This window comes from Taudactylus pleione, unplaced genomic scaffold, assembly GCF_031769625.1.
Source record: "Taudactylus pleione unplaced genomic scaffold, aTauple2 ptg000017l, whole genome shotgun sequence".
In the NCBI taxonomy this organism is placed as follows: Eukaryota; Metazoa; Chordata; class Amphibia; order Anura; family Myobatrachidae; genus Taudactylus; species Taudactylus pleione.
The window spans coordinates 6,097,362-6,120,490 of NW_028284419.1; the positions used below are offsets into that span (position 1 = coordinate 6,097,362).

The following is a 23,129-nucleotide window of genomic DNA, read 5'->3' on the forward strand; positions in this document are numbered from 1 at the left end:
ACCAATATCGTTCATACAGCATATTGTCCCGTGTGTATGCACCTTTAGTGATACAGCACTATGACATCACCAACTGCATTGTGTAATGGGTATTCCGAGTCGAGGCGACCCCGATCCTGTTCACTGCATAGGGAGAGTCTGCGCTTTGAAATGAGATAATTTCCAAGCGATGGCGGTGATATCATCGACCTGACATTAGTGCTGGGTTGTGCCGCCAGCCTGAAAGGGTGTCTCGGGCGGGTCGAACCCAGGATCGATATGTGCACAGATCCCAGGTGCGACCCGCCATTAGCAATGTGAAACTAAACTAAATCACAACCACTGCAATAAAAGACATTTACATCAGGTTAATAATAAGATATGCAGACGTATAAGTGTGGTCAGTCTGCCTGTTTTTAACCATTTTTTTCAACGGATGTGATTGGATCCTCTAATAGGCCACCTAAAGTTCCTCACGTCTCATACAACGTGCAGTGGGTTATGTCGTCAAATTTGGATATAAATTGTATTTAGCTAAAATATCTGTTGGTTGGAAACCAATTTAAATGATATCTCAGAGCCCCAATGTGGGCTGTGTACTGCAGTGTTTCTCTGGGTCACCAGACTAGTACTCAGCTGTACAGCCTGAAAGTATTTCCTCAGGTAAGGAGAGTAACATCCTCCCTGTTATCACTTTCTCATTATAATATATGGCTTCATTCTGCTGTTTTTGTGGAGTCGCATAGAAAGTGTGATAACTAATGGAATTGCTGATGGAACTCTGATATGCTCTGCTCTGGGGAAAGCTGTGGAAGAAGTACTGGTCTGGCTGCATTTATGTTTCCCATCATACTTTAATTCCATACAATCCACTTGTCAGGAAAATCCTTTCTCTCCCTGAAGCTATATGAAAGGTCTAGGCCAGGTGAGAATGTAATAATCAGGCATCCTAGCTTATGAAAGTCTGCTTCTGAAGGTCAAATTAATATGTAGCAGTTCTTATTTAGAAAATCCCTTTATTTAAAGATCTGTTATTCACCAAATAAAGGCGTATACATTGTATAATGCTAAACATTTTTCACTATAATGTCCACTTGAAGAACAAAAGAAGTTGTAGCTCTGGGAGGTCCATTATTGTGTTTTTTGTTTGTTTTGTACTTCTTTTTTTAAGAAACATATAGGATATGTGTTACTGCCATAAGGCTATTTATTCAGGAAATTATAGGTACTTGTTTTAGGATTTAATATGCATAGAATAGATAAGTATAATAACATAGCATTTGATTTTTTTAGAGATGGCTGTCCACTAAACTGGGGACACAGCTATTCACATGTGCTCCGAATGCTGTTATAGCAGATTATGCCTAATATATAAATCATTTGGTTTCAAATGCTTTTTATGTCTCCCTCTTAACATTTGCTGTCCGAGTTTTCTCAGTAAGGTAAGACTTTCATGTCTCCCCCTGGTGGTTTTAAACAGCTGTGGCAAATTGTATTTTATTTTATTTTTTAATTTGTGTCGGTTTGTGAAACAAAGCCCTTCTATGGCTCAGACGTTGTTCACATGTCATCTCGTTTTAGTGATTGTCTCATTCATACAATGATTCTGGTGTATGCACATTTCATCTCTGAGTGTCATTGTGCTATACTGGAAGCCGATATAGCCATGTGATGAGTGACGTGATGTGGTTATCTTTCCTTTGTGCTGGCCAGAAAGGGGACTTTGTGTAAATCGGCAGTTATGTGGTTTACAACTGAAAAACAGCAGCTTGATAGCAAAATGATGTGTAGATCTTGTTCCATGTTTCTTTTAATTCACTAAGTAAATTGTCAGCTATGACAGGTGGCTAGACTGGAGACATAAATACAGTAGAAGTAAGCAGTGGGTTTATATTTTGGAACATTTACTTTACATCATTTACATGTAAGTAAAAGTCCACCATACAACACATCCTGGTCTTCTTCCAGCTTGGGGATCTCTAACCCTTTTTATATGTGGATGAATGATTGTACAAAGTACATTGCACATTTTCTCCTCCTCTATAACAGTGATGGGGAACCTCAGGGCCGGGTGCTGTATAAGGCCCCCGGAATCATTTGGTCTGGCCCTCTGAGCTTTTTTCTGCTAGCCTCATCTGGCTTGAAGGTTCCTAGAATGGCACCCTGCAGCCAGAATCTATGCAGTAGTTCCACCTGGAGTATTCTTAGGATGCTTCAGATGGTCACACCGCTGCCCTTACAGCTCCCTGGAGCATCCTCAGGATGCTCTGGGCATTGCTGTAATCACCGGCGATTGTGACCCCGTCCCTGTGTGTTGTCACACGGAAGGTGCCTGGCCTGCACTGGGCCCGCAAATAATGTTATATATATCAAGATGGCCCACGGCAGAAAAAAGGTTCCCCACCCCTGCTCTATAACCTCCCATGTTAGAATGATGCCTTCTGATGGTCAATGGAAAGTCACTTTCTCATCAGAGGACATTCACTAGTAACAAATCTGGAGGGATAGAGGACGGGTGAGTACTGCACAGTAGGTTGGATGAGTACTGCACAGTAGGTTACACTCGTATTACTGTGCACCATGGCTTAGTAGATAAAGGCCTTACGTTTTGTGTGAGCTGTAAGTCACAAGGAAGACGTGTATAACATGTAAAGTCATGGCATCTTGACCTGTGCCAAGTGTTGATGTCAGCCCCTGATACCTGCGTCCATTCTGCAGCGGGCACATTAATGTACATCCCAACATACGTGTAGCTGTGTTTCAGTTTTGATCTCTCTGTTCTTATTCTGTCCTTAATACTTTGTTTATTTTGTAGTTGACCAAAGCATGTTCCAGAACTCCAATGTAGCAAAAATGCCAAAGCAACAATTAAGCTGTTCACTCACCCAGCTGACAAAGCCTGCTCAGAGCAATGCAGACCTGCCAGGGGTCAGCATTTTGGCAGGTAGCACTCAGCACTTGAAGAACCTAGGAAAGGCTGTTGGAGCCAAGGTGAACGATTTCTTACGTAGAAGAGACACTGACCGAGGGGACATTGGTCTCACAGAAGTCAACAAGACTGTAGCATCTGTGCTATCCAGTAAAGAGCAGACATTCAGTCATGGGGAGGAGGAAATGTGAGTCTTTCATCAGAAAGTTTTTAAAGATAATTAGTTTTTTCCAAATTGTTTTTGAGACTCCAGAACATGTACAACTGTTGTGATTTGCTGCAGAATGCATCCAGGGATGTGGTACTTGTTTTTATAAAAAGAGAATACAGATGTGTCCTCATACTCCTAGCCTCAATACGCTGTGCGACGCAAGTGAGCTGCGCCGAGCAATGTAGCCTTTTTGATTTTAATCGAATGTGCGTCTTAGCAGCGATGTGATTTGACAAAACCACATCACAAAACTGTTCTGATTAATTTAATAAGCAACACTTGTATATCTGTGTGCCCGAGTCTGTATCTGTACAGCGAAACTTGGCATGAATAAAAGCCGCAGCCTCTGCATTGTAGCACTTCGTATACAGATTCAGACTCCGTCACATACAGATAAACAAGTGTCGCATATCAGATTACTCAGAGCAGTCTTGTGAAGCGGTTCTGTCGCATTATGTTGTGACTAAGATGCACATTTGGGCGAAAAAGACGCCCGGCGCAAGCCATGTTTTACAGGACATGGTGCGCCAAGAAAGGTTGTTTGGCGCAATTGTTTGAGGACACACCTGTAGTACAGTATTTGCAAAAGCTGCGGGTCACCATACTCAGTATAGTAAGATGAAGAAGTGATATCCCTTTAGAAGTTTAGTACCAGTCTACCTCTGGTGTTACACTTAGTTAAAACCGAACACACACCCCAAATGGTTTTATTATACATTAAAAAAAGAGGGACAGCGCACAGCCTTGTTTTTATATTTCTTTATAGAAATTTTCTTTCTCCTCAATTTTCTTTCTACTCATCACTATTTATTTTCATACTATCCGTTGCTTTTATATTTCGCTACATCTGACCCAATTTAAGGGTATATAGAAATCATTGATATCAAAATCTGGAATATTAAGCAATAACCAGCATTTTCATTATAACATGGGTTTTAAGATATTTGTATTTCTACTTCAGGGTCCATAGGGTATCCACAGGATACCTTGGGGTATAGGTGTGACGTCAGTCGCAGGGCACCAAAGAGTTAAGCTTTCAGCCTCCCAGGATGCACTAGGTCCCCCTCCTATACCCCGCCCCCGGGCCAAGGCACCTCAGTTTAGTTTGGTGCCCGGCCGGAGTCGGGTGCACCTGTTGGAGTGGGGGCTAGAAGAGCCCCTGAAGCTTTTTCTTCATGCAGCTGTGGCTGCACATCTGGATGAACAGCATGGACAGTCAGTCCTGACGTCCATGCTGTCTTCCCTACACCCCGCCGGTACCAGAACGCCGGTACTGATCCGGGGATGCTGGTGGGCGTCTGGGGTCACAGCTAGCGGTGACCCCAGATGCTCCGGACCATGGCCGGATTCAAGGGGGACAGAGGTAAGCAGCGGGGTCCCGCGGTGGGTCCCCGCTGATCACATGGTCCTAAGTCCCCAGGCAGGGGGCTCCCTGGGGACTGGCTGCAGCGTGGAGCCAGGCGACCAACCTGCGCTTCCACTACCCCCTGGGACAGCGGACCGCAGCAGAGCGGTAGCGCTGCGGCGTCCCAGGGGTTAAATGCATGCCAGGGGAGCGCGCCTTCCCTGTCTCACAGCCGGCGCCTCCCCCGCTGCACACAGCCCTCTCTGCACTGTGCTGACTGGTCCTGTGTCAGCGCTCCTCCCCCAGGCCAGCTTCTCTCTGCTCCTCGGCGGCCATCTTCTCTGCAACGCATGGTGAACGCTGCTGGAAGTCTGGAAGGAAGCATCGTGGTCTGGGTCCCCCCGCATACCTCTCCTCCGCTGTGGCTCAGGTCTGTGTATGCAGCGCTGTGTCCTACCAGGCCCTGTGTCTGTGTAGTTGAGTGATCAGCGCTGTTAGTGCAGGAATTGTTATTTCTCTGCATTGTATGTGACTGTGCTAGCGCTGCCTGTAACTTTTCTTCTCTAAACTGTCAGCTTTATTACTGTCCCTGTTCTTTCTGCTAAAGCCCTTGCGGTGCGGTGCTGCAGGGTGGTCTCTCGCCTATTTAATACTTAATTGGTGAGAGATGTCACATACGTGGTGCCATCATGTCTGAAAGTGATTTTCCCCTCCGGCTACAGTGTACCACGTGCAAAGTACCGTTAGCGGAGGGGGAGGGTAGCGCGGAGGGCCTTTGCCGGCAGTGTTTGTACATGGCGCGGCCTATTACGGTTACAGCACCGGTACAGGAGCCGCCCTGGGCTTGTTTCGCTCAGGCGTTAACAGCTTTAGTGGGCCAGTTAGCTCCGCAGCCCGCGTTTACTCCGATGGGTTTGTCCCAGCAGTCTGTGGTGTCGTCACCCATGCAGGGGTTCCCACGACAATTGGTGGTACCCCACACTCTCCCTATTTCCCCGCTCCCGGGTTCTCAGGAGCCAGCGTGGGTTAACTCCCTGACGAGTTCTGTACAGCACTTGTCGGATGTGTTGCAAGGGGAGTCTGTGATGCGGCCTCATAAAAGGCCGGTGGCGTCTCTGTCCGCTCCTTATGAGGATGACGAAGGGACGTCTGATGATGGGGAGATTCTGGATCCTTACGATCAGGAACCTCTCCATACTAAGGACGCTGATGCTAAGTCCAAAGTATATATTCCTGGACTTATTCGGGCGGTCCGCACAGCCTTGGTGATTGAGGACGAAGTTCCCCCAGCGGCTAAATCTAAGTATGCCTTTTTCAAAGATGTGAAGGGCGATGCCACAGTCTTTCCTCTTTCGGGTCAGTTGGTGGACCATTTAGAGGAGGCGTGGAAACAACCTGGCAAAAGATACCAGCCGCAGAGACGCCTGGCGGTGGCTTATCCGTTCGCGGATAATTATTTTGCTAAGTGGGAATCCCCTCCACAGGTGGATTCTCACGTGACCCGTCTTGTCCGTAGTGCCATATTGCCGATGCCATCCATGTCCTCCCTTAAGGATGCTACGGACCGCAAGGTAGAAATCTGCCTGAAGTCCGCTTATTCCCTTGCAGGGGGGGCAGCACGGCCGGCTATGGCCATTTGCTGGGTTGCCAGAGCGATGGAGCGCTGGGCGGATTCATTAGAGGCTTCTTTTGAATCCGACTGTCCGGCCGAACAGGCGGAGTTGATTGGCAATCTCCGTGATTCGGCCCCCTACATCAACGAGGCGGCTCTAGACATTAGTACTCTGGTGTCTAGAATTTCTTCAGCAGCGGTAGCTGCTCGTCGCACCTTGTGGCTGCGATCCTGGAAGGCGGACGCAGATTCCAAGAAAGGTCTGGAAGCGTTGCCGTTTACCGGAGAAGTTCTCTTCGGTCCGGATCTGGATAAGATTGTGGCCACGCTGGCGGCAGCCAAATCTGCTTGTCTCCCGTCGGCCGCTGCTCCTTCTGGTTCTGGACCATCGTCCTTTCGGTCATCTAGGGCCCAGGGCAGGACCAAACCACAGTCGTTTCCTCGACAGGCTGGCCCTAAGAAATCGGTCAAGCCCCGGAAACAGGCATGGAGTACCAGACGTCCGGCCCCCAAGCCAGATGACAAGCCTGCGGCCTGACGGTCCGGGTCTCCCCTTGGGGGATCCCAGGGTGGGAGGCCGCCTGCTGCAGTTCTCCCGGTGTTGGTCGTTCACTACGACAGACACTTGGGTTCTGGAGGTGGTCTCCCACGGGTATGCCCTCTCCTTCCGGCACAGACCCCCGGCTCGATTCTTCACCACGGGTCTACCATCAGACCGGAACAAGGCTACGGAGCTGCGGAAGGTATTGCACACTATGCTCCAGGCTGGAGTTATAGTGCCTGTTCCATTCTCCCAGAGGGGCCAGGGTTTCTATTCAAATCTATTTTTGGTACAGAAACCCAATGGGTCATATCGTCCGATTCTCAACCTCAAAGCACTCAACAAGTCTTTGCGGGTCCCGAAGTTTCGGATGGAGACCCTACGGTCCATCATTCTGGCGCTGGAACCTGGGGACTACATGGTGTCATTGGACATACAGGACGCTTACCTGCATGTCCCTATTCTTTTGCGCCATCAAGAGTTCCTTCGGTTTGCAATCCGCAGCGACCACTTCCAGTTTGGGCGTTACCTTTTGGCCTGGCGACAGCACCACGTGTTTTCACCAAGGTGATGGCGGTCATGGCGGCTTCTCTGCGGCTGCAAGGAGTCCGCATGTTGCCGTACTTGGACGACCTGTTATTGGTGGCAGGATCTCCAGAGCTCCTGCTACACCACTTGGACCTGACCATTGCACTGCTGCAACGGCACGGCTGGCTAATCAACTGGCAGAAGTCCACTCTAATCCCGTCTCGGAGGATTCTGCATCTTGGAGCCTTATTGGACTCGGGACAGCAAAGGATCTTCGTGACGGAGGACAAGATCTCTGCTTTACAGTCAAGGTTGCGCAGTTGTCTGCACAGCCGCCGGGTGTCCTTACACTCGGCGATGAGGTTACTGGGCTCCATGGTGTCGGTGTTCGACAGGGTGGAATACGCCCTGTTTCACTCCAGACCTCTGCAGCACCTGATCCTGTCCCAAGTGGAACGGGCTGCCTCAGTCTCTGAAGTTCCAGACGATTGTGCTCACCCCGGAGGTTCACCTGTCCCTTGCGTGGTGGTTAAAGACGACCCACCTCAACAAGGGACGTCCGTTCTGGGTTCCAAATTGGGTCCTGTTGACAACGGACGCCAGTCTTCGGGGCTGGGGAGCAGTTTCGGGTCCACACTTGTTCCAGGGCAGGTGGACGCCGACAGAAGCGGAGCTTCCAATAAATATCTTGGAACTCCGTGCGGTCTTCAATGCTCTCCTGCAGGCACAGCGGTTTCTCCAGGGTCACCCGGTGCAGGTCCAGTCGGACCATGCTACCACCATGGCCTACATAAACAGGCAAGGAGGAACTCGCAGTCGGGCGGCTCTTGTAGAGGTCTCTCAGATCCTGGTTTGGGCGGAGCGCAATCTTCCGGCCATATCAGCGGTCTTCATCCCGGGAGTGCTAAATTGGGAGGCGGACTTTCTAAGTCGCCAGGACGTTCATCCAGGGGAATGGTCCCTGCACCCGGACGTTTTTCAACTACTGGTGGACAGGTGGGGTCTTCCAGAAATCGACCTCATGGCGTCCCGGCATAACAACAAGTTGCCGGTGTACGGGTCTCGCACAAGAGACGAAGGGGCGTCTCTGGTGGATGCTCTGTCCGTCCGGTGGACGTTCAGGTTCGCATACCTGTTCCCTCCGGTCTCCCTTCTTCCACGGGTAATCCGGAAATTCAAACAGGAAGGAGGGACGCTCCTGTTGATAGCTCCCGCTTGGCCCAGACGGCACTGGTTCTCAGACCTTCAGGGTCTGTCCATGGACAGTCCTCTGCGGTTGCCGCTACGACCGGACCTTCTGTCTCAGGGTCCTTGTCTTCACCCGGACCTGACTCAGCTGTCTTTGGCGGCGTGGCTGTTGAGACGGCCATGCTGAGGTCCCGGGGGTTTTCCAGCTCTGTGGTGCGTACCATGTTACGAGCTCGGAAACCGTCTTCCGCGAGGATATACCATCGCGTGTGGCATACGTTCTTCCAGTGGTGTCGACCGAGAGGTTATGCACCTCGGGAGTTTCGTCTGTCTCCTTCCTGCAAGCGGGACTAGATCATGGGCTTCGCCTTGCTTCTTTGAAGGTACAGGTTTCGGCCCTATCTGTCTGGTTTCACCGTAGGATTGCTACAATCCCGGATGTGCGCACCTTTATGCAAGGTGTTCTCCGTATTCAGCCGCCCTTTGTTCCACCTGTGGCGCCTTGGGATTTGGCTGTGGTCCTGAGGGCTCTCCAAGGACCGCCGTTTGCACCACTGGGCTCAGTGGATATTAAATGGCTAACAGCTAAGACTGTTTTCCTTCTGGCCGTTGCTTCGGCCAGACGTGTTTCTGAGTTAGGGGCTCTTTCTTGTAGACCCCCTTTCTTGGTTTTTCATGGGAACAGGGCAGTGCTCCGCACTCGGCCCGAGTTTCTTCCCAAAGTTGTTTCCCAGTTTCATGTTAACGAGGAAATAGTTGTTCCGGCCTTTAACTCACCGGGTCTTTCCGTGGGTGAGGCCTCTTTGGATGTTGTGCGGGCCTTAAGGACTTATGTTGACCGCACTTCTTCGTTTAGGAAGTCGGACGCTTTGTTGTCCTCTATGGCTTCTGTAAAAAGGGTTGGCCTGCTTCAAAGCAAACTTTGGCAGCCTGGATCCGTATGGCTATTTCTGAAGCTTATCTTCATGAAGGCCTACCGGTCCCTCCTTCTCTGAAGGCTCATTCCACTAGGTCTGTGGGTCCTTCGTGGGCAGCTCGACGTGGTGCCTCGGCAGTTCAGATCTGCAAGGCTGCTACGTGGTCTTCTGTCCATACCTTCGTGAGGTATTACAGGTTTGACACCTTCGCCTCTCAGGATGCTTCCTTTGGGCGGCGGATTCTCCTTTCTGCACAGGAGCGTCCCCACCCTTAAAGGATACTCCTTTGGGACATCCCCAAGGTATCCTGTGGATACCCTATGGACCCTGAAGTAGAAAATATGAGATATGGTAAGAACTTACCCTTGTTATCTCTATTTCTACGAAGTCCATAGGGTTCCACAGGACTCCCGCCCTGTCGCACCTGTGCTGCAGATGGGCTTTGCTCTGGTCACCGGTTTTCCGTCTCCCTCTGGTGAGAATGTGATTCTTGTATGTGTCCAGATCTTTGTTCTCTCTCTTCCTTCTCCTCCTCCGGCCTATGGCTTGGTAACTAACTGAGGTGCCTTGGCCCGGGGGCGGGGTATAGGAGGGGGACCTAGTGCATCCTGGGAGGCTGAAAGCTTAACTCTTTGGTGCCCTGCGACTGACGTCACACCTATACCCCAAGGTATCCTGTGGAACCCTATGGACTTCGTAGAAATAGAGATAACAAGGGTAAGTTCTTACCATATCTCATATTTTTAATGTATACCTAATAATAAAAAAGTGATTTTAAAATAATTATTAATCTCTATTGGGGACATGAGTGCAACCATTTAAAACTGATTCCCCTTTTTTCTTCTTTGCATTTTTGCAATTATATGAATATGCCAAATCTCACCAGGATCTCCCAAAGATAATTCCACTCAACAGAGTGGAAGGCCTTTGTAGCATCTGGTTACACCATTTAACATGTGTTATCTGTTTATTTACTGACTACTGTATCTTACTGCTACACCTTATTACTGCTACATCTTACTTCTACCCCTTACTCACTGCTACATCTTACTCACTGCTACATCTTCTACTCCTTACTCATTGCTATATCTTACTAGTACACATTACTCACTGCTACATCTTCCTGCTTTACCTTACTCACTGCTACATCTTACTCACTACTACAGCTTACTGCTACACTTTACTGACTACCTACACCTTACTACTACACCTTATTCACTACTACACCTTACTCATTGCTATATCTTACTAGTACACCTCACTTCTGCACCTTACTCACTGCTACATCTTACTCACTGCTGCATCTAACTGCTACACATTACTAGTACACCTTACTCACTGCTACATCTTACTGCTACACTTTACTCAATGCTATATATTATTGCTACATCTTACTCACTGCTACACCCTACTCACTGCTAAATCTTAAAGATATATCATCTAATTAATGTTTTGAAATCCTCATTGGTTTCCTGGGTTACAAGCCCAGTATAGCTAAGTGACCTGTAACCTTCTGCAGCATACTAGAGCCAAGCATATGAAATCAAATCAGTATATTAGTTGAAACCAGTAGCAATTATACGCAAGCTGCTCAGCAGACTTGGCTTTCTTAAATTGCCTGGAAGACAAATAAGCTATTTTACATGGGAGGTCTAACTGTTGGTAAACATTGTAACTGTAATGGGAATGCTTTAGTACCAGATTGATTGTTGGCTATTTAAGTGGAATTTTACGAGTCTCTATAATAAATGATTTTGTATTATTTATTGTAGATCAAAGTTTGAGAGTTTCCCCCGTATTGAACCTCCTCCACCAGTGGTGAAAAAACGCATCTCCCGAGCTCTTACCACCACCCAAGATATGATGATCTCTCCCAACCCTGTATTGAGTAGTCCAGAAAAGCAAGCCATTTCCACCGAAGCTGGCTTAGATCGGGCAAACGATACCGCTGCTGAAATTGCTGTTGAAGAAAATACTTTCCAAAATCCTGCAGATTCATTACCCAATGGGAAAGCAGAGGCTCACGTTTCTGAACATGCCGAGAACCAAACCGAGGTCTTTTCTGAGCTTTCTCTCTCTGTCCCTGACCTTATCCACAAGGAGATGTCAGACACAAACCTCAGAGAACCTTCTCACTATCCTGATAAAAGGGTGGGGAGGGCCTGCCTCAGCCAGGAAGACCTAATAGAAGGGGATGCTAATAATGCTGACTGGAGTTCTTGGCCAAAAAACTCTACCTTCGATAATGAGGGTCCCCATCCTGACCTTTTATCCTTCGAATAGAACTCATACTTGGTAAAATAAACATTGTCTCATCACTGGAACATGTAATTAAAGCTGGTCTGTGTGATCTGCACTGTCCAAAATGTTGTATAGAGAATGTAAGTAATTATGTCAACATGGGCTATATATGTTTTGTTGTTCAACCACATCACTAGCATCTCCTTGTAGCCTTGCATTGTATTACCCTTATCCATGTGTTACAGTGATGGGCAATACATCAGTCTATCCATGTGTTACACCAGTGATGGGCAACACCTCAATCATCGCTCACAGCCAACCCTTTGTCCATGACCGTTTCCCATCTCTTAGAGGAACAAATAGGACATGTAGATTGTTGGAAAGGATGTAAAACACCAAACATTTCAGGTCCAAAAACCAAGTGTGTCTTTCTACAGTTGACCGGTTTAAGTAAATTTGTATTTTTCTACTACAATGATTGTCCGTCATGTCACCCACTTTGGCATAGTTGTGATTAGCATGCTATGACCATAGAGCTACTCGTGGGCCGAGTATTTACAAATGTCATGGACATTTAATGTGATTTCTAATAGTACACTGGTGATTATTTATTTATATAGCACTAGCATACGCCGTAGCTCTTTACAACTGGGGACAAGCATTGTAATATAACAAGACAGACCGATAAAATGGTAAGAGGGACCTGCTCGCAAGATTACATGGGATGCATCTTTCCTTCCTGGTGAACATGAGTAGTAGTGATGACATCAGAACTTCCCAATTATAAGCAATGACATCAGAACTCACTGCTTACACATGTATAATTTGTGTATTATAGAGGGGTTATATGGAAAAACCTCCGTGTTATTTCTGTGATGACTCTAGCAAGGTTGCAGAACATACCATACAGTACAGTCCGGTAGTTAGAACATCTTTATACATTCATCCCTTTATTATTTATATTTCACAAAGGCAAACAAGTGTTTGAGTGCCATTAATGAAATATACAGTCTGGTCTTTTAGAGCCGAACATGGTGGTTAACTGAGAAAAATGTTTTGCTATGTTACAGACACATACAATTTTACATATCATAGATTCAAACATAGACTTCTGCTCCTTTTCGTGCTGTATCGGCTTGTATAATTTTTTTGTATGGTCCTTTATGAAGAAACAAGCTATGCAAGAACATGTATATATTATACACAGAGTAAAGTAAATGCAGAATATAATGTTAGTCATTTGGGGACTTTCATGTGTCTAATGTGTATATATTCCACTGCATTTATACATTCTGAATGACTGAAACGTGTTTTATTTAAAAGTTTGTTTTTGGTTACATTAAGCAAATATTCTGCCATTTTATAATAACTTGGTTACAGGACACTTTTTTTTTTTTCATTTTAATCTACAGATATTTCATCTTATCTAGTTACTGCAAGCAGTAATACAGCTTACACTCTTAGTGGAATGAAGTTCAAAAATAGACGTACTATCAGGTCCATTTGGTTTGCCCATTTAATGTTCTTGATTATTATAATTGCCTTTTAATATTGCCTTATGTCAAAAATGTTTAAATTATTTTCTGTGACTCTACATACAGTCAAAGCACCTACTACCCTTTCACTAGTGTAATTCATGTTAACATTACTTCAAATCTTCTTTCATTCTTACCTCATTTGGCCAATTTTCAGGTTTGGGTTGTATTTGTTTGACACCTTGAAATAAATTGCTTTAGTACAGTGGTGGGCACCAACAATTGGATGGAAAGGGCCGCCCAAGACTTCACCGCCACAGAACTCCCCCACCACAACTGAGCTGCGAGCTCCAGACTCCTCCTCCATGCACTGCCCCGGAATGGCAAGTTTGGGAAGATGAGCTGGGAAATGCACCAATCAAATACATTCAGTTCTTATCCCCTTCTGGCAATAGTTGTAAGTGGCATAAATGAAAGCTCCTTCTCTTTCCTCATTTTTCTACCCATGCAATCCACCAAACGGGAATCAAGTAATAGTGGTGTGTTCTCGGCAATAGCCCCCAATGTGGAAAATGTACTGTAGGTACAATAGAGCCAATAAGCTTAGTTCTGTTGACCATATTTGTAGTGTTTTGTCCTACTGCTTTAGGATTTTGATGAGCTTTTCTGAGTTAGCACAGTAACTAGTGCATAAATGAGTGGGGTAATGGGATTGAGAGGTGCAGCGACTTGTACAGCAATGTGGGAGAACGTTTGAGTTTCCCGTTATAAAGGGACAATTACTGGTGTGTGTCTGTTGGGGGATAAAGGGGTTGAAACAACTGTCCTGTCATTATAATGGCTGATGTGAAAGGAATTTAAGTGCATACAGCTTGGTCTTGAATTGTAGAGATTAGTGTTAATTACATGGAAGTGGAAGAGATCTGGCTGGACAGTGAGAACCGGTACTAAAAGTGAGGTGGGCAGAATACTGCCTGTGGAGCACTTTACAGATTATCACAACCTACTAAGTGGACCCCCAGCTGAAACAATTCCCCACCCTGTTTTAGTAAATTGAAAACACAATTGAGGCAAAGAAACAAATATGGCTTCCATTCATGGCATATTGAAACACCTAGTTTTCTATTTAAGGGCCATATTCAATTTGGAGCGAAAAGTGCGTTATCGGCGATAATGTAATTTTCGCCATTTTCACTTATCCCCATATTCAATTTCAAAGACTTTTCACAGTTGCGAAAAGTCTTTGTAAAAAAACGGGGATAAGTTTTCACCACTGTTTAGGTGGCAAAAAAAAGTGCAGAATTGGGGTTTTGGGGTGCAGAATAAAAAAAATAGCCTGCAGCCTTTGAATGTCCCCTTAATGTAATCTGTGTAAAAATATTCATTACGACACCCCAAAAAAGGTACTTTAATTTTGGGGTAAAAAAAAAAAAATGTTGGGGAACAAACTTAAAAACTGGTGAAATAGCCTCAGTGGGGGTCCCCAAGTATGCGGAAGGTGTTTTCTAGAATGCGGGTGGTTGCGGCAGGTCGATTTTTGAAGAATTTTTTTAAAAAATCAATTAAGGGACTTAAAAATATGCTTGCACCCATTTTCATGTACCCCAAATTTGAGTGGACTAGTTATTTAAAAAAAAAAAAAAGATAAATGCTATTCTTCCCCACTTCTTCACAGGCGCATTTATGCACCTGCCGCGGCTATTTAAAAAGAAAAAAGAGAACTAAGGGCGCTAATCTACTAGGTGACAGTATAACTACAATAGAACTTCCGCTCTCAAAAGAGTGTTGTGCCCTTTAATAACACAATGTAGAAAGAAATGAGGCCTTCAGCCTCACCAGAGAGTGCTGTTCGATTGATTGAGATTCAATTAATAGATTCAATTAATATATTAAATTTTATTAAAAATAATTCATATATCCACATCCAAAAATTGCCGGCAATAATACATATATCTCATGCGGTTAGTTAGCATGAGATATAACCGGTTATATTGTTTGTGAAGTGAAATCGGAGGGGATTTTAACCAGGCATATGGTGAACTGCATGAGATTGCAAATAGCTGCTTATTATAGCATGCATGAACTTGAATACTAATATTACTTCATAAGCGCTTACTAACCACACTAACCAATAAGAGAAGTTGAACTGCATGATATATAATTTTTTTGTGTTTGGACTATTTAAACCAATTAATTGTCTATATATTAAAAGCCACTTGGTTATTCTGTGTTGTGGATACTAATCAGCTCCAAAAGGAATATTGTCAGCTGTTGGCTCTAACAAATCTTGCCTACTAAACTGCAGGCTATCTAGGCGCTTATTGGGATACTATTTGTTCCAGGTCGTTGTTGAAAAACTAAGGTTTCTGTAAATGTCTATTATTGGAATAGAGTATATTCAATCACACAGATCAATGTAGGTTTTAAATGTGGGATAGATACCATATTGTTTTTACTGTTTGTATATATTATTGCCGGCAATTTTTGGATGTGGATATATGAATTATTTTTAATAAAATTGTTAATATATTAATTGAATCTCAATCAATCGAACAGTGCTCTCTGGTGAGACTGAAGGCCTCATTTCTTTCTACATTGGGCTATTTAAAAACCCTGACTACCTTCAGCAGGCCAAATCGGGGGTATCCATAGTGATCCCCAATGTCAGATCATCTTTTGGGGGTGACGGCATGATTTCCCCAAAAACTGACAGGACTTTTCGATACTTACCTTTCCACCTGGTCCCGTTTTCGCTGATTCCTAATTGAATACGGGGATAAGCGGGCACACGCCCTAAAACGGTGATGATGGCGAAAAGTCTGACCTCTGACTTTTCGTCTCAAATTGAATATGGCCCTAAGTCCGGTAAAGAGGATAAATAGAGAAAAATAGCACTTTTGTGTTTATTCTAATTCTGCTAAATTTGTATTCAATTACTGTAGTAGTATCATTACAAATTGGGTAGATGTACTAAGCCTTGGAGTCATATTAAGTGTAGAGAAATGAAGTACCAACCAATCAGCTCCTAACTGTCAGTTTACAGGCTGTGTTTGAGAAATGACATGAGCTGATTGGTTGGTACTTTATCTCTCTCTCTCTACCTTTTCTCTTTCCAAGGCTTAGTACATGTTATCTCTAAGGGGTAAGTTACCAATTAGCCACGGGACTTGCTGCACAGTTGCAGCCCAGAGCTATTCATTCAGCAGCCTTGTTTCTTGAGCGGTAACCCATAGATTCCTGGTTAAGTGCTAAGAATTGTGGGTTAACGGCTCGCAAGCAGCCGCGTTAAGACCCGAAAGTCCTATTTACCACAGGCTGTAATTGAATAGCCTTGGTCACTCAACCCACGAGCTACAAGCCCGCTTTAAGTACAGCAGGTAATTGAATTCGGCCCTATGTGACCCCCAAAATGTGATTGGCTAGCTTCTGATTACAGAAATGCTAAATATGTGTACTTTTTTTTATATTAAGGAGTGATAGTGCTGTGAGTAGTTTATATATAATCACAGAAAAAGAGAGCCGGCACTCACAGGTCTTGTAGATGAAAGAATCAGTCTGACAACTTTGTCTGCCTTGTTCAACGTTTCAGACTCGGGTCTATGTACTAAGCAGTGAAAAGTGATGTCTGTGATAAGTGCCAGCCAATCAGCTCCCAACTGTCATCTCACAAGCTGTGTTTGAAAAATGACAGTTGGGAGCTGATTGGCCGGCACCTTATCACAGACTTATCACTTTTCACTCTGTCACTTATCACTGCTTAGTACATAGACCCCTGATTCTTTTATCTACAAGACCTGTGAGTGCCGCCTCTCTTTTTCTGTGCTATATGTATGGATGTTCCGAGTAAACATGTAGGAGGGCAAAAGGCAAGCAATTTACTGCATTGATGTGGAGTGCCAGCCTATCTGCACTATATATACACAAAAGAATGGCAGCACTCTGTGGACTTAGAAAAGATCACAGCACATCGTCTGGTAACACGGAGAGCTGCCATTCCTTTGTATACATTGGAGGAGAGGAGTCTGCAGAGGGCCTCTGGAAGTGCACCCTGGCTGTATGCCTATTGTTTTGGAGCGCTGGCCATGATACTGGATATATATATATATATATATATATATAGTATAATACCCAGATCTTAAGTCTGAAAAGGGTATAATTGATTCAGAGTAAACTGGATCTAAAAGAGCTGCTTCTGTTAGACTCAGGGCCTGATTTAGACAAGCTCGCGAGCGCTGAGCGCTTGCAAGGGGGTCGATGGTGCCCTAGTGCGCATGCGCACGACGGATGCGATCCGAATATGGGTCTCGCACCAAAGGGGGCGTGCTGTCGATGGTGAGAGACAGCACGCCCCCTTTGGTGGGCGTGCCGGGGGCATTGCTGCCCAGACGGAGGCGTTCCCATTGGAACGCCTACCGTCTGGGTCCGGCCCCACTGACATCACTAGTGATGTCAGTGGGAGTGATTTTGGCTCTATCTACTCGCGACCATCTTTTTGGCCGCTCGCATAAGCTGTGGGTGGTCACCCACAGCTATACGAGTGGCCAGGAGGCCGCTCCAATAAGAGGTAGGAGGGCCCTGATTCAGAGCGAGCTCTCTTGTCAGAGCGTCCGGCTCTGAATCAGGCCCTCAGTTCATATGACCTAATGTGACTGTAAGAAAAAAGTATTTATCCCCTTTGGCAGTTTGCACATTTTATTCACTTACATTATAGAATCCAAATGGAGTTGTTCTGGACTTCTGACCGATGATGACACAAAATACCCTGGAATATAAAACAAAGCTCTAAATCTTTTTCTTCTATTAGCGCCCTTTATTGTAATACTTGCTAAAAGCACTTTTAGCTGTTCTTCCACAGATTCTCAATGGGGTGTGCACGGTACTCCTGCGGCTTTTGCTGTATGGTCCCAGTTATTGTCCTGTGGGGGTTTAGGTCTTCTCCCAAGGCTTAGATGCAATGCAGGCTGCAGCAGGTTTTCCCCTCAACATTTGTCCTCATCTTGCTCCATCCATTTTGCTCTCTATAGTGACGAAGAGTCCCCATAGTATTATGCTCCTGCCACAATGCATCATGCATGGGTGATTTGCAGCGTTAGGCTTGCACCAAATACATTTCCTAGCTATGAGTTTGGCAATATAAGAAGTATGAATGCTTTTTGCTTTGCACCAGTCGCACATATCACAGATTTGTCAGGTGTTTGGCCGTTTTGCTGACCATTGTACAGTTTCTCCCATTCAAATTTGCAGTCATGCAATAAACTGTTTCTTTATGATAGACTTAAGGCGGGTTTCCACTACCCGATTAAACAGAGCGATTTAACGATAACGACATCATTATCGTTCAATCGCTCGTTAATCGGGCATGCAAATGTTGTAAACGACCAGCGATGCGTGCTCATCAATCATCGCCTGAACATGCTGGTCAGTCTGCCGATAACGACAGATTGACCATGTTCGGGGATGATGGAGGGTGCCTACACTGAACGACTGATCGTTCAGTGTAGGATGGGGAACAACTGTACGATTACGATGTCGTAATCGTACTGTCTTGCCTGGGTCGGGTAGTGGATGCGCGGCATTAGCCATTCTCCAGGGGATACAAAGCCTCTGAAATGTTTTTATATCCTTCCTCTAGTTTCGTTTTTTGTCAATTATCTCTTCTCTTGGATTTCCTTTTAACGTTTTTTCTTTGAGCTTCATGATGAAGCTTTTGTTTCTTAATGCACTAACCAACCGTGGGACCTCTTACAAACAGGTGTATGTATTGTGAAATGACCTGAAAGCATTTAATTATAAATGAGTGAATGTCACTTCAGCTTTGGAGATAGCCAATTTCACATCAATTTATTTAGGTTATTTAAGTAAAAGGGGAATTAATCCATTATTGTCTGTATATGTGTAATTAAGAAAATGCTTTTAGAGTGGTTTTAGTCCTTTTATTTTATTACAGAGTATTTTTGTGGGTCAGTGCCAAAGGAGTGGTGCATACTTGTTATATGGCCTGATTCAGAGTTGTACGCTACTGCTACCGCAGCTGAGATCCTGTACGCAGCTGCTGTGTGAAAATATGCCAATGTCGCAGCCAGCAGGATATATATTGATACGCCCACTGGCATCTTTGCAAATCCAAGCATCTGCGAACAAAGACGCAGCATCGGTTGCAGATCATTTGATGTTATCGTCCTGCGTAACTGTATGTTCGTGCAGAATGGCGGAGGGAACTGAGTCGCCCAAGCCTTGTTTACTGCGAGACTGTTACAATACGCCCACATTTTTAGCTGACACGCCCTGTTATCTCCCCCAATTGCTCCCTGTCAGTCACACTACAAATATTCGCTGCCAGTGACTACAGTAATGTACCTTGACCCATGCGGACGATAATTGCTCATCTGCGAAAACACCGACATAGTGCACAACTCTGCATCAGGGCCATAGCCCCTGTATTAGTACTGGCAAACAAGAAGGACCTTGGTGATGTCACAGGATTGAGGGGTCTATTTATTAAGCAGTGTTAGGAGACAGAGTGATAAGGTACCAGCCAATCAGCTCCTAACTGCCATCTCACAGACTGTGTTTGAAAAATGACAGTTAGGAGCTGATTGGCTGGCACCTTATCACTTTTCACTCTGTCTCCTAACACTGCTTAGTAAATAGACCCCTTAATCTGAAAATGCTGAAGTGCTTAGGCGTATGAAAGCTGCACCAGCTATGCTTGGGGTGACATGACCCTGACTAATAGGTTCCTGTTGGCCTTTCTGTATTCAGCCAGCCAGGAATAGAGGAATTAGTGCAGCACTAGAGAAAACTAGCACAGTGTCATTTGGTGAGGGGTCCTAAATTGTCTTTTTCTTGCAGTTCTCTGCAGAAAAGCCACAAGTGGGCATTTGGGGTCCTGTTTAGAGAGGTGAGTAAATCCCAGCTGGAAGGTGGAAAAACTGTTATGTTGCAGGGGAAGCAAATTGAAATTGTGCAGACAGACTAAAATTGGGAGGAGAGCATGTGCTTATCCTGCTCTAAATTACAGTATAAAAATAAAACAGCCCAGTATGTGTGCACTCATTTTTAAAACTCTTTGGGAAAAGAGTATTTATTTTTTCCTTAAAGGTAACACATATAGCCAGAGCCATCGTATTCTCTTTCTCAGGTTTATCTGTTTTATTTGTGGATTAGTAGATCCTTACACATACGCAGTAGCTATATGTTAATTGATTATTTGTTTTAAAATACATTTTGTGCATGATTTCATTTTTTTGCAGGTAATTGATTTGTTCTTGCTTTGTGTCTTGCTATATCGGAAGTACTACATGACATAGAGGCTGAGCCTGGTTATTACATTGACCATGTCAAGGTTTGTTCTTGTTAGGAGAACATACATAATTATTAAAAGTGTGTGCTATTGGTTTAATGTCAAGTCTGGTTTGGAAGAGGGTGCACTAGAGTGGTAGCTTGTTGCATAGATCCCTAGTGGTGAATAGTGCCTATCACATTTCAAACAAGGACCCAACATTCCAGGATCCAGATAAGTAGCTACTGAACATAAGACACAGCAGCAACAGGTACAGTAGTCAAAGCTGCAAGAACAGGTGGTAGAGAGCAGGACAGTCTGCAAACACTTAGGCGGTATGTCCCACCTCATACTGCACTGCTTGTGAAGGGGGCATTGCATGCATCCATTCCTTCCCTGCCATTCATAGGGAAACAATTAGTAGTTTGTCAGTATTATGAAATCTGGTTCCCTCAATATGATGTGAAACTACAAGCTTCTGCATGCCTGGTATTCCAGGGCTTTTAGTTCTTCTGCTGCTAGTGCATGCTGGGAAGGGTGTTCTCCCCTTTATATCTAATGTCGGAATATTAGTTATGGGGCCATTTCTGATTTGTCTGTGGGAGGAATTGTGTGTGTGTGGGCTGTTAAGAGTAACAGAATTGTATGATTATGTGTATGTGGAGAGACATGATTGTGCGCAGTGCCGGCTGTCTGGAGGACTATACGTGTATAGGTGTATATGAGTCATAATGTTGGCTATGAGGAGGAAAATGTGACTGTATGTAAATAAAGCCTCCAGAGAATGCAATGGAAAGTAATTTTGGCATGGGGGGACATAGTATCTTGCCTAGGGCCCCAATAGGGTATTAATAGTCTCTGACCTCCATTGCTAAATTGTGTCGGCAACCTTTATTGCACCATTTTGTATCCCTGGTGCAGTAATCTAGTGGCGGAGATCAGTTGTGTATGCATTTCACACCGTACTGATACCTACTTGCAGTAAATGTGTGTGCATAAACACGGTGCTTTGTATCATTTTGTGTCCTGGACTATAACCAAGCAATTTCACATTTTTATTACTGTGTAGACTTGCAAGTGCTAAAATATGATCCAATGCCCTTTAGTTCATTCCTGATTATGCCAGGAACTCTTCCTCATCACCTTCCCTAAAAGACGTCCTATTTTTTTAGAATTGTACCTTGCAGTTGGGCAGGGTGATGCCTAGCACTGGACACGTGGCACATTGGCAGGACCATGTGACAAGAAATATATTTGTGGAATACTGTGAAAAATGAAGGGTTTTAATTTTTACAAATGTATTTTGTCATGTTTATCAAACAATATAAAATGTATCTACTGATTTGTAACTAGAAATGTACATGCTCTATTTTTATTGTATAGTAAGGTTTTACTGTATAATCTTTCATATATAAACTGAAAAATATAAAGATATATAAATAAACTTGGTGATGTGTTTTTTTTCAGATATCTGCTTAGATTTTGTAGTGTAGAAAATGTAACTGAATCAGTTCAAGTTGACATTTTAATATTAAGAAGAAATGGAATGGTTCCAGCGCTATCTTGAGATCTGTGTTGTGGATAGATTTTATCTTGTTCCCGGTGTATTCCGAAATATGTAAAAAAATATAAAATTAATATTGTGTGATATTTTTCAATGGAATATTTTGTATTCAATGAAATTGAAAATGCACTCACCATTTGTAGGTGGTATGTGAGCGTTGGACCAATTTCCACCATGGTACTACGGTAGTTGCGATATACATTGATTCGATGTGTTCTTGGATCACTCAGGAACGGTGTCAGTCATTAGGAAGAAAAAAAACGTAACATGCCTCTATAGTGCAAATCAGTAAACGCAAAAGAAGTCCTCCAAAATTCTGTAGTGTACTCACTTTCAGTGGGGTATGATATAAGTCTTGGACATTTATTTTTAACAACGGATGTCCGTCGGTTATATGAGATTTATGGTCCTTGGATCCAAAAGACTGATTTATGAAAAATCAAATTGCTGTACTTTTTATAAAAAAAACTTTTATTGGTCCATAATTGGTGTAACCTAATTTACATCAAAGATCTAAAAGGACATATAAGATACATAATTAAAAATTCTATATTAAAAAAATAAAAATAAATAAAATATACTAAAAGAATTAATGAAGGAGTGAAGAGAACCAATGAATGGTTACCTAGCAACGCGTTTCACAGAGCCTTTGTCTGCTTCCTCAGATGGTTTGTTTATTCCGAATGACTGACACTGTTCCTGAGTGATCCAAGAACACATTTGATCAACGTTGTATTTTGCAACCACTGTAGGATCACTGTGGAAATTGGTCCAATGCTCATATACCACCTACAAATGGTGAGTACATTTTCAATTTCATTGAATATAAAATATTCCATTTAACAATATCACACAATATTAGTTTCATATTTTTTTTTTTTTACATATTTCGGGAACAAGTTAAAATCCATCTACAACACAGATCTCAAGATAGTGCTGGAACCATTCAATTTCTTCACAATTACTCTCTGGGGGCACTGTTGAAAGGTCCCTGTCGTTCCCAGCTGCACATCTTGATCTATTGGATCTTACAGGGAATTTGGCGCTAGTCATACACATCTCTATTTTAGTATTAAGGGCCGTTATTGTGACTTGGAGCAAATCCATCCCTTTTGCAATAACCTTTAGCAATATATTAAATAAGACATTTTAGGCTATACAGCTAATCTTGAAAGTGCATAAAAACAGGAATTATTAGTTCCATGTGGGGCAATACATGTTAAGCTGCCCCAAACTCTTCCCTATCTGACCAGGCCTTACTCAGTATTCAACAGCTTATCACTAATGATGTTGGCTGGTTCTGATTGAGTTAGTGTA

General features: G+C 44.1%; 1 protein-coding gene across 2 annotated transcripts in view; it reads left to right on the forward strand.

The window, feature by feature from the left end:
* LOC148540769 (carboxyl-terminal PDZ ligand of neuronal nitric oxide synthase protein-like) overlaps positions 1-15,455 on the forward strand; it is a 131,476-nt gene extending 116,021 nt beyond the window's left edge. The window contains exons 1-3 of one of the 2 annotated variants that reach the window (XM_088482010.1): positions 704-1,421; positions 2,795-3,095; positions 11,023-15,455. In XM_088482010.1, coding sequence (XP_088338136.1) covers positions 2,806-3,095; positions 11,023-11,533 — 801 coding nt within the window. In that variant the 5' untranslated portion in view covers positions 704-1,421; positions 2,795-2,805 and the 3' untranslated portion in view covers positions 11,534-15,455. Of the gene's footprint in view, positions 1-703; positions 1,422-2,794; positions 3,096-11,022 lie in introns of those variants that run through there. The other variant, XM_088482009.1, reaches the window with a different exon arrangement.
* The last annotated feature ends 7,674 nt before the right edge of the window (positions 15,456-23,129 follow it).